At 47.0% G+C, this 12,427-nt stretch overlaps 1 protein-coding gene across 2 annotated transcripts in view; it reads left to right on the top strand.

Moving 5' to 3' along the window:
- F9 (coagulation factor IX) overlaps positions 1–12,427 on the top strand; it is a 124,865-nt gene that overhangs the window by 78,071 nt on the left and 34,367 nt on the right. For both annotated transcript variants that reach the window (XM_029607778.1, XM_029607777.1), the window contains exons 5-6: positions 9,460–9,594; positions 9,863–10,068. In XM_029607778.1, coding sequence (XP_029463638.1) covers positions 9,460–9,594; positions 9,863–10,068 — 341 coding nt within the window. The remainder of the gene's footprint in view (positions 1–9,459; positions 9,595–9,862; positions 10,069–12,427) is intronic.

The raw sequence follows: 12,427 nt of genomic DNA, 5'->3' as shown, positions 1-12,427 counted from the left end.
GACCCTGAAAAAGTGTGCTGCATCCAGGTCCGTCCACCCTCCGGGGTCTCCAAAGATTCCTAGGATTTGCAAACTTTTATCCACATTTTATTCCACATTTTTTCCCAACTGGTGGCTCCTCTAACCACACTTACACGAAAGGGATCTGACGGCAAAAACTGTCCACCCGAAGCATGTTTAGCCTTTACAAGACTTAAGCAAGCCTTCCTACAGGAACCATGCTTCTGGCACCCTGATCCAGAATGTCCATTCATTATGGAAGTGGACGCTTCCTCCCTGGGAGAGGGAGCAATGCTAAGCCAGAGGGCAGATTCCGGGACCTAATGACCCTGTTCTTTTTTTTCATGAAAGTTCACTTCTGCGGAGTGTAACTATGGCATAAGGGATAAGGAACTCCTTGCCATCAAGTTAGCCTTGGAGGAATGGCGGCACTGGTTGGAGGGGGCCCATCATCGGATCATGATTTTCACAGATCATAAAAACCTAGAATACCTGCATTGGGCACAACGTCTTAATCCTCGTCAGGCCCGATGGTCACTTTTCTTTGCCTGATTTGATTTTGAACTACGTTATCGGCCGGCCAAAAAAAATGCCAGGGCGGACGCGCTCTCTCGCTCTTTTGAAGCCAATGAAACCCCAGACCCACTGCCATACATCATAGATCCAGCCCAGATTCTTCTAGCTGCAACCTTACCTATACCCTCTGGGAAAACTGGTTCCTACTAGGCATCGCCAAAAAGTCTTGGAGTGGGCCCACGATTCTCTCATGGCAGGACATTCAGGCCAATGTCTTTCATTGGATTTCCTCAGACGATATTATTGGTGGCCATCTATGACACGAGACATAAAATCCTATGTGGAATCCTGTCCCACCTGTGCCCAACACAAACCACCCGTAGGACGACCTTGGGGACTTCTGCAACCTTTACCTGCTCCCAAACAACCTTGGACACATTTATCTACTGATTTTATTGTGGATCTTACCATGTCCCATGGCTGTCCCGTCATCTGGGTAGTCATAGATTGATTCTTGAAGATGGCTCATTTTGTGGCCCTCCCTCGCCTCCCATCTGCACCGGAGCTGGCACATCTGTTTACCTCCCATGTCTTCCATTTGCATGGCCTTCCTTGTCACATCATCTCTGATCGAGGCGTACAATTTACTGCTAAATATTGGCAATCCCTTTGTCAGAAATTCAATATCCAGCTGGGTCTCACTAGTGCTTATCACCCCCAGGCCAATGGGTAAGTGGACAGACTCAATCATACCCTTAAAACCTTCTTAAGGACATTTACCAATACTCGTCAGGACAATTGGGCTGACCGTCTTCCTTCGGCAGAATTCTCACATAATTCCCACATCAGTTCCTCTATAAGCACTTCTCCCTTCCAGGTAGTATATGGGAGACAACCGTTACCCCCCCCCCCCCCCCCCTTCCCTTACCTCTTTCCATACCCTCGCCGGCCATTCAGTTGACAGCTGTCAATCTGCACAAACTCTGGTGACAGACTGAAGAATTGATCCGAAAAGCTGGTCTACGGGCCAAGAAGGTTGCTGATTGCCATCGACGACCAGCTCTCCTATTTCATCCTGGAGAGAGGGTCTGATTGTGTACACACAATATCCACCTTAGAGTTCCATCCATGAAGTTGGCACCAGGCTATATTGGTCCTTTTTCTGTAGTGCAGCGCATGGGGCCAGTTTCCTACTAGCTGCGCTTACCATCTTCTCTCAAGATACAGGATGTCTTTCACGCCTGCTTGTTGAAATCTCTCATTCTTTCCTGGCCTTCTCGCAAATTACCTGAACCCTCCCAAGTATCAATAGAGGATGATCAGATCTTTGAGATTCAAGAGATTCTGGACATTCGTCATTGCCAGAACTGCTGGGAGTATCTCATATCATGGCGAGGCTTTGGACCCGAAGAAAATACTTGGGAACCCGCATCCAACATATTTGATAAAAATCTCTTGTGCCAGTGTCACAGAAACCCAGACCTCCTGGGAGGAGACCTAAAAGGGGGGGTTACTGTTGCGTGGCACGGCCATGCAGCCACGCAACCGGCCCGCGTTACCAACACGGCCAGGCCCGCGGTCGTTCAAGGGGCATCCAGGACACCTCTCCCTGCAGGATCTCCGATGTTGCGGAATGCGGGTGTGGGTGGGCCTCCAGACGCTCGCCCTGCCTCTTAAAGAGGCCTGGGACCAGGAAGTGACAAGTGACAGCCTCCTTTAAAGCTTTGGTCCTGCCTTCAGGTCCTTGCCTTTCAATAGGTCTTCCTGCTAGCTGTCTGTCTGCTTTTGCTGTTATCTGGATTACCTGACTTTGCCTGCCTCTCTGCCACCTGCCTCTGACCCGGATCACCTGACTCTGCCTGCCTGTCCGCCGCCTGCCTCTTATCTGGATTGCCTGACCTGCCTGCTCGCCTGCTGCCTGCCCTGATTCGGATTACTTTTGGATTTTGCCTACCTGTGTGCCGCCTGCCTCTGACCCGGATTGCCTGACCAGCCTGCTTGCCTGCTCTGATTCGAATTACTTTTGGACTTTGCCTACCTGTCTGCCGCCTGCCTTTGACCCGGATTGCCTGACCAGCCTGCTTGCCTGCCGCCTGCCCTGATTTGGACTACTCTGGACTCTACCTACCTTCTGCCAGCCTCCAACATCAGGCCGTGCTTGGATTCCTTCCTATCAGGTGAGGGGATTTCCTGTTTCACTTTTGAGTCTGCCTACCGACGGTGAGGACCCGTGGGTCATACCTGATAGCCCCACCTCACCTCTGCCTAAGGGTCCACATTCTGGCTGGCAACAGCCAACACAGAAACTCTAAAAGCTGGCCAAACTGCTTGTTAAGCCCTTTTCCTCTGATTCAAAGTGACTGCAGCATAGCCTCTGGCAGCAGGCTGTTCCAAGTACCTGGGGTAGAACTTCCGCTAACTCTGAACATGCTTTTATAGGTCCCATAGACTGGACTTGTGGCGCTGGCTGATGATGTCACATCCTCAGGAGTATTTAAGGAAGCCTCTTGCAACCAGCCAGCACTTCAGCAACAGGTCTCCTGAGTAGCCTGCTCTACAGTGTGGGGTGCTAGTTTATGGCCTCTGCCTAAAGCTTGCTGGCCTTGACTTGTGTTCTTGGTCCCCATGGTTGTGCCTTGTCCTCTGTCCCTTGTCTGTTGGTGTCCTTGGCTGACTTCTTGGCTGAGTCTGGTTCTGGTCCTGAGTCCTGTTTGTCTGCTGCCTGCCCCGACCTTGGACTGAATTCTTGTTTGCTGCCTGCCCTGTCATTGGATTGTCTTCTGGATTCTTCTTGTTTGCAGCCTTCCCTGACTTTGGACCACTTGCTGGACACCACTGCTTGCTGCTGGTCCAGACCTGCCCTTGGATTTGGACTCTCTCTCCCCTGCCATGCCCTGGGACCTGCCTAAGTCCTCCTGGCTATCTGCACCAAGGACCCAACCTATGTGAATAGTAGTCAGTATAGGTGAAGTGCCCACTGGTCCCTTCCTGGCACTTCTGCCTGTGGCGAGAGGGGCCGCATGGATTCGCCTGTGCAGCATATTCCATTAGTTCACCACACAGGGGTCCACATTGCTACCAGTTAGTCCAAAAGGGCTCACAGAGTAGCCGGAGGGCTACCTCCCTAACTACTGTTTGTCTTATCTCATGTACTGCTGATTTATTACCCTTTCACAAAGTCTTAAGGAAGGCTTTCTCCAGGTTCATTTGTTATATAGATGTATCACTGGAAACCTGCTGAGATAAAGATCGGTGTTTGCATGTGAAATAAATGGTTTCTGAGATCTTGAAGGAGCAGATCATTATATTTCAGAAATTACTCTTAAGTTTAAGAGTCATGAATAACTATCACTTACAAGTAATAGCTAAGAGTCAGTGAATTGTACTTTTTTGACAAATGAAATAAAATGTCTGTAACTCCTGCCAGTCTTGTTTTACTATTTCACAAATATGAAACATGCAAAAGGTAGTATAGACTGGTATAGATAGAGAGCTAGATAAAAATATATTGTAGATAATCTCTAACCTGCAAAATAAGCACAGTAAGAATTAACTCTTACTATGCCCATCATATAGAATTTAAGTTGGTCTTTTAAGTAGCCATTTTAGGACAGATTTTCAAAAGGGTCCAGCTAGTAAATTGCAGGATTTAGTTACCTAGACCTGAGCTTTTTTAAATTTTCTACGCGGAGCAGCTACATATAGTCAGCTATGTTCACTAGTTGGATATATTTAGCCACTTGAAAGGTAGGCATTCCTGGAGGTGTGATTGGGACAGGGTGAGGATATTTGGCCAACTTGGGTGCATTTTCAGTGCTAGCTGGCTTTCTTTAGCTAGCTACGTCTGTGTGTGTAGGAATAGCAGGCTTATATCTAGATTAGGTGAATTTTCAAGCAGAACCTCAACGTAGTTGACTAGGCTGCAGCTGATGCTTTACCTATAGTGTCATGATCTCGCCCCCTCCGCTCAGCACTCTGTGGGGCCTTGTCAGGGTTCAGGAATCCCTCTCCGCTCCTATACCACTTCCTGTCCACCCGTACGGCTCCTGCACACCGCTGCTATGGACTCCTCCATGCCTCCATTCAGAGTGCCCGGCCTAACCCCGGCACTCCCAAACAGTACACAGAAAAAGTCTTTGTCAATAAAGAGTTTAATGTGGTTCTGTAGCCTCACCGGCTGCAGCCCATGTAGTAAGGCCTGGTTGTCTTTGCAAGCCCAAGCCACAAATGCTTAGGTTCTCCTTAACCAGCCAAGAATTAAACCGCATTTAAAGCAACATTTCCCTTCCAACATTTCTCAAATATCCCTTTTACAAACACAGTATTTGACCATCCCCCAACCTCCTGGTTATTCCACCTCCATAGAGGAACAGCTGGACCTTTCCTCTTCCGAGCTTACCTCCATCTCCTCCTCTGACTGAGTAGCTGGGCTTTTGTGGCCAACGCCACCACGCTGGCACGCTCTCTTCCTCTGGTTTCATGGACTCTGCTGAGTCATAGCCATCAGCCCCTGTTTCCCCCACCTGTTCCTGCTCACTCTCCGGCCAGGGGTCAGGTGCCAGTTCAGGGAACCTGGGAACTGTAGTTCCTGCTGCCCTCCTGTTCGCCCTCTGTTATCTAGGTTTGGTACTACCTGCAGCTGTTTTCCTATATCCAAGCTGTTTCTGCCCCGGGTCAGGTTGTACTGCATCACAATAGATAACTAATAATAACATAGGCGGTTATCTTGTTGCTGAACAGCTTGAAGAAAATCCCCCCTCCCTCCATTTACCTAACTGTGGGGTCAATGTCCTAGCCCATGGGGTTAGCAGTCCATTTCTGTGAACATTTGTTATAGATACAAACGAGATCTGAAATAAATATTTGAATGCTATTTTACACAGGTTGCCATGGGCCAGAACTTCACTAATTTCTGGCTGTGTCAACACGGGATGGTGACTGCCAATCTTAGAGGCCACTATCTGCCATAATTTCATGCCTCGACTGCTGTAACACAATATACATAAGAATCCCCAACACCCTAAACTGTTGCCTACAATTCAACCTGACTAATTATGAGGATACATAAATTAGATCATAAAACTCCAGTTCTCAAAAGCTAACACTGGCTCCCAACACTCTATCGTACCAAATTCAAGAACTTGACCTTGACTTACAAAGCCCTCAAAGACTTGACTCCAACCTACCTAAGCAGCCCCCTCACCCGCTATAAGCCCACCCACGTATTGTGATCCCAGTTGCAATCCCACCTTGTGATCCTACCTCCAAGAACTATGCCTCATCAGCACTAGAAAAAGAACTTTCACAGGTTCCACAAGGACCCTGGAGCCCTTTGGAATCACCACCACCACAGACACCTACATCAGATTGTCTCCTGACCTATTTTTCAGAAAACTAGTAAAATCCTGGCTATTTGAGGCACCTTTTGGGTCCAGCCATTAGCATTAGCCTTTGCATCATCTGAACCTCCGTGACATATATATATATATGCAGATAGCAGATATTTGCATTTCACTGAACCTGCAGGAAAACCCCCATGCCACTTGCGGTGGACATGTTAAATAATACTAGGCATAATTCTACTAAGAAAGTCACTGACACGAGCTTGCTATAGTCATGCACCTCCCTACTAAAGGAATACTTTGTAACCCCTTCTCCAGGGATACTGAAATGTTGAATTGTATTCACTAAGTTCTACCTGTTGTACCTATTTTCCACTGTAACTTGCTTTGAACTCTTTGGGAGGAAAAGTGTGCCATAATGATGATCCATTAAAAAGCTACTGAAATAATTTTAATTAGATATTTACAATTAATAGAATACACCACATGACATTATCCACCCTAGACAAGAAGTGAATTGTCAGTGTCACACACCACTAAAAATTAAATATTAGATTAAAAAATACCTAATAGATGTTTCTTACTACAAATATTGTACAAAAAGCAATATTTTAAAGCCATAAGGAATGACGAATATGGATACAGTGCAAGGTATTATGGCAAATACTGTCTCTTGTGGTGTTTGTTTGTTAGGAATGGGCATTCAGGAGAAATGAAATAGGAAATGAGATGAAATGTCCTATTTCATTGTGGATCATTTTCAAAACGGAATGTTAAATTCAGGCAATTTCATCAGAATCTTATTTTGTTTTGAAAACCTATAAAAAAAAAAGTCACCGGTCAGGCCTAGGCCTGAAGTCAGGCATCGCATAATCAGTAGGGCGAGACCCAAAGCAGGGGTTGCAGCCTATGACCGAATGTGACTCCGGCACCTCAGTCTAGGCCTCAGCCAGAAGCCTGGACCTCAGCCTAAGCCAGGATCCAGGATCAGGCCCAACACCACAGCCTGGACAGGAAGCCAGGTCCCAATAAGTGGGCCCAGGCTTGGAACTCCTCTTCAGTGTCATCTTTCCTTCAAGTCTTCTTCGCCAGCTGATGCCATCTGCTGGGGTCATTGTGCTAGAGTTAATTAACTCCAGTGAAACCTCGCCAGTGAAGGGCGCCATTTTGAGGAATGGTAGTTGAATTATCTGTTGTACATCAAAATGGCGCCCTCCCCTGGGGAAGATATGCTGAAAACTCTGGTGCGACCCCAGCAGTTGGCATCAGTTGCTGAAGAAGAGCAAAGAAAGAAGATGCCGAAGAGGAGCTCTGAGGCCTGGCCTCCAGGCCTAGGCCTGACCCTGGGCCCCAGTGTCAGAACCCATCCTCTGGGCCAGGCCATGGCATTGTGCCTGGGTCCAAGTCCTGGCTTAGGCCAATGCTCAGGTATCATACCTTGGCATTGGACATGGGTCTGGGCCGAGGCCTCTGTCTCAGGCCATGGCCTCCGGGCTAGGCTGCAGCATCCAGATCCTGGCCTAGGCCCAGGTATCAGGTCCAAGCCTCCAATGCTTATTTGCTTAGACCTAGACCACTGTAGGTTACAGAGACCTTGACCTAGGTCCCACATAAGGCCCCAGGCCCCATCTGTGGATCCTGATCTGGACTAGGTAAGTGGCAGCCAGGGATTATCCTGGCTCCGGCATTTTACAGGGTAGGAGGGATGGGTAAGGGGCACAGGAGACCCTGGGAGCCCTGTTTCATTTTTCTTTTCCTTTCTGTTTTTTTTCAATGTTTGTTTCAGTTTTTTTAAACTAAAGAATAAATAAAGCACAATAAAGCTCCAGAATTTGTTGCCAGAGGATGTGGTTAGTGCAGTTAGTGTAGCTGGGTTCAAAAAGGGTTTGGATAAGTTCTTGGAGGAGAAGTCCATTAACATGCATCAGTAGCATGGGATCTTCTTACTGTTTGGGTAATTGCCAGGTTCTTGTGGCCTGGTTTGGCCTCTGTTGGAAACAGGATGCTGGGCTTGATGGACCCTTGGTCTGACCCAGCATGGCAATTTCTTATGTTCTTATGATAATAAACAAACACCTAAAATTGCAAAGCGCTGCACGTGCTAAAATTGGAGATACACGCATGGCCCGGCCGTGCTCGCGCTGAGCACATTTTTTAAATGGCCTGGCCTCGCACGTATCCTCCGGTATGCACAGAAGTGCTGGCCTGTCTCAAAGGGGTGAGCTGGAGGGCAGGATCTAGGCAGGGAGGGGCCGGCTGGGCCAGCGGCCATTAGGCCTTGTCCTGGGAAGTGCGCGCTGGCAACCGGCTGACGCACATAACTTACTTTGTGCTCTGAAGGTAATTTATGAAACCAAACAAATTAAAGGTACATTTTAAAACACGCGCGAGGGGGGGGGGGCATGCACATAGACGCGCCAATTTTATAACATGCGCGCGTCGACATGCACGTTATAAAATTCACTACCTGCGTGCACATGTGCACCCAATTTGCATAAAGGGGGGGCAATTATACATCATGCACACAGCAACGGACTTGGCCTTTTCCCAGTTCCCCCCGAGTCCGCTCCAATAAAGAAGCGGACAGAGAGGGAACTTCCTAGCTAACCTGCGTCCCTTTCCCCCTAGTCCCCTGACCCCTAAAACTCTGCTAACTAACCTAATTTTTTTTTGTTTTAATACTTACCTGCTCTCCAGAGCAGGTAGAGGGTTGTGTGTGCCAGTCGGCTGCCGGCACACGCTTCAGCGGAACAATGCCTAATGGCGCTGGCTCGACCCGCCCACGCCCCACCCAGATCCCACCTCCTGCCCGCCCCCTTTTCACTAACCCATTCTTTGGCATGTACCAGGAGATACATGGGTGGCTACGAGCCTTTGAAAATCCCCACGGGGTGCATGGCCCCGCCACGCACGTATCTCCTGGTTTTAACGTGCGCCCAGTTTTTTTAATTGGGTCTTTAGGGTGGGTAGGTAGGGATTAGGGGTCAGGGAGGAGAGGGGGAAAGGTCGAAAGGGTAGTTAGGGGGATAGGAAAGTTCACTTAAGAAGCGGACTGGGAGGGAACTGGGAAAAAATCTGATCGCATCGCTGCGCCTAAAAATCCCTCCTGCATGCACGCACGAACGTGTCACCCACGCGCGCCGATACAAAATTGAGCTCGCATGTGCGCACGGTTATCAGATTTTCTAACATGCGTGCATCGGCTAGTGCATGTTATAAAATCGGCCAAGTCCATGTGTGCACCCCAGGAACTGTGCGCACATGGACGCCTGCACATGTTTTCAAAACTCTACCCCCAAATAAACAGTACACAAAACAAAATGAAAACCAAACAAAACGTTCTCCATTTCCCACCCCTATTGTTTGTATCATGCAGATATTTGAGTACGTAAAGCACTATGAGCTTTCTCTGGATATAGCAATATAAAAATGTGAACTCACAACACTGCTGTGCAACTATGTTTTATTTTGGTTAGGAGACATAAGCAGAGATTAGGAGCAGCAGGTATTCAAGGTCACAAAGCCTTCCATTTCTTCACTCAATATGTTTCAATTGATTATGTTTATCCCCATTCTCTTACTCACTCCTCCCCTGCCCCAGACATCCCTGTCATTTGTTCTATTAAGAATGGTGGCTGCCAGCATTTCTGCAAGAGCGATCCTGTGAAGAGAGTTCTCTGTTCTTGTGCACATGGATATAAACTTGGTGAAGATGGGAAATCCTGTGAACCAGCAGGTTAGTTTCTGCCACAATGTGAATGTATATCCGTTTTTGGTACACAATTGGCACTTTTTAAATCATGGCTAATAATTTTATCAACTATTTACTCTCAAATTTCCTCCAATAATTTTTTTTGGGAACTGGCACTGGACATGTCTAGAATGAAGTCTGTGGTTCGTATTCCAACATTGTGCTGCATTTTCATGTATATGCATTTATAATACTAATATAATGTAATACTAATTATTGACATCATAACATTATTATGTGAACATCTCGACAGTTGCATTTCCATGTGGAAGAGTTACTGCAGAAGAAGCGATTCCCAAAACATCTCTTACTCGCTCTTTGCCTGAAGACTGGCACACTGAAAATTCAACCACTGAGTCCAAACCAGCAGGCAACAATACTGAGATTGTTCCTGAGTTAGTGGGTGATGAGAGGATTGTTGGTGGAACAGACAGTCTAAAAGGGGAAATTCCTTGGCAGGTACTGTATGACACGCTCTTCTTATTCACTTTTGCAGATTTTCTTTCTAGTCAGAGAAGCCATTTTGGTTTTGCCATCTATCACAAATGGGCCGATGCAATAAAGTACATGCAAAAAATGTGCGTCCAAACTGGACGTACGTTGTTTGAACACACGCACAATCACCTCTCCTGGGTGCTCGATGCAATAGGCAAATTAATGCATCCTTCTCAGCACGGTGGCTCGAAATAAATTGTGCGTCCCTAGCTCGTTCATGGTATCAGGCACCCAGGAGATGTGGCTGTGCGCCTGTTTGAAAAACGGATGCTCAATTAACGGGCATCTGTTTTCCTAACCTGACCACCGGCAAGGTTTTTTTTTTCCATGCTGCTTCCTAGGGTTCCTCCTACTTAGTATTGGGACAGAAAAGCAGTATTTTGGGCTTTTTTTTTTTTTTTGGCTTTATGGGGCGTTTTTCAGATGGCTTGGAGCACGTAAAGTCTTATCACCAGTCCTGGGGCTGGCATTTTTTCCGTGATTTTTGCATCAGGGGTAATAGCTAATAACCTCATCTACATGCATTTACATGTTTGGATGTGCATTATGGACGCGCTAATCCCCTAATTGCATCAAGTGTTAGCCTAGTGCATCTGAAATGCATGACCAAGTGCTCGTTAACCTATGTCCTGGGCTCAGCGCACAATATTGCATTGGCCTGAAAGTGAAGCTTTGGGATCTAGCTGACTGCCTAGAAGAAACACATATTTTACATTGCACCGTGATAAAATCAGAGTCTTTATCTGCATAATAGTGCTTACCTTTACCTTGGAGTTGGGGATTATATTAAACGAGAACTAGGAACATTCATTCCATAAGATTGACTAATGACCCCCTACCTTTTAATCTGTATATGACTGTCACTGTGTAAGGCAATAGGACAGTTGGATCTTTCCACTGTGGACATTCGCATAGGAGGATTTGTCTTGGAAACTTAAAACAAGTGGGAAAGCATGCAGAGGCATGTCTTCGAGAATGCTTTTCAATATAGATTTGTGGAAGAGAGCGATGATGTTCTTACATTATCTATTGAATACATGCTGTGTTGCACTGTGGCAGTTCTACGTTTTGCAACAATGGGGTAAGGATATTGGATGGGAAAGAGAAGCTCGAAAGGTACAATTGTGGCCTTGGGTTGTTTTCGGTGCTTATTAAAGACAGAGACAGTGGAATATTGGCAAGTACTCCATTCCAAAAGCCTCCCTCAGCCCTAGCATCTTGGACCACAGCAAAATTGATGCAGTATTTTAATTTTCCTAGTTACCAAAAAAATTGTTAGTATCAATTTAAATTTCAGAAAGCAAGCAATAAAGAGTAGGCTACTTACACAGGCATAGACAAACACACATGTTGATAATCTCAGACGTGAATATATATGTTTGTTTCTGTCTGTCTATATGTAAGCATGTTGTGGAGTTGGGGTATATGTATGGTTGTACTGTATGTAAGAAGAGTGGGTGGCTAGTTTGTATACTGTGTGAGTGTGTGGAAGAGTCTATGGGAGGAATGTGGGTGGGAACATGTATTGATGTATGGGTTTGGTGAATGGTGTGTTTGGGGTACTAGCTTGTTGTTATCTTTGGTGTGGACAGACTGCTTGGGAGACAGCAGTCTGTAGGTGGATCCTTGGCCCAGTGGCAGATGACCACGCCCTCGAGGGAAGATCCTGCGAGGAACCACCGGTCAGGCTTGGAGTATGGAGGCAGACACACACTAGTTCATTTATTAGACAGTATACTGAACCACCAGAGATGGCAGTAGTGAGCTGGAATGCCCGGCTGGGCTGCAGTCCTTCAGATACTGGAACAGCGATCCCTGGAGGCTGAGCTGGAGAGAAACTGAAATATAGTGAGTAGGCAGGGTATGCAGAGTTCATGTACCGAACCAGATGATAACACTTACACACACTGTCTCACAGAAGCCCAGGAGCTGGAAGGTATAGGTCCTCGAGGAGCTAGTACCTGTTCCAGGGAAAGCTCTGAGAGAGCAATGGTAACTCACTGATGTAGCTTGGTAGTGAAGACTTCCAGGCAGAAGGGAATTCAGCAACAAGTCCGGGAACATAGGCCTTCGAGGAGTGAGTACCGGTTCCAGACTGACCTGAAAAACAAGAAGAGAGGGAGGCCCCCGAGGAGCGGGTACCCCTGGTAAGTCCAAGGAGGCAGAGTAGCTCAGATAGAACAAATCCTTATCCAATTCTTGTCCTTGCTAATTCGATGTGTTAGCAAATACTGAGACCTTAAATATCTGTCGCGGATGACGTCATCTTCGGGGGACGCCCCCTAGGTTCGCGCCATTGCCGGTACTTCTGTCGGGGCCACGC

This window comes from Rhinatrema bivittatum, chromosome 6 (assembly GCF_901001135.1).
Source record: "Rhinatrema bivittatum chromosome 6, aRhiBiv1.1, whole genome shotgun sequence".
Taxonomy (NCBI): domain Eukaryota; kingdom Metazoa; phylum Chordata; class Amphibia; order Gymnophiona; family Rhinatrematidae; genus Rhinatrema; species Rhinatrema bivittatum.
The sequence above is the reverse complement of the archived record's forward strand: the minus strand, read 5'-3'. Positions and strand labels throughout refer to the sequence as shown.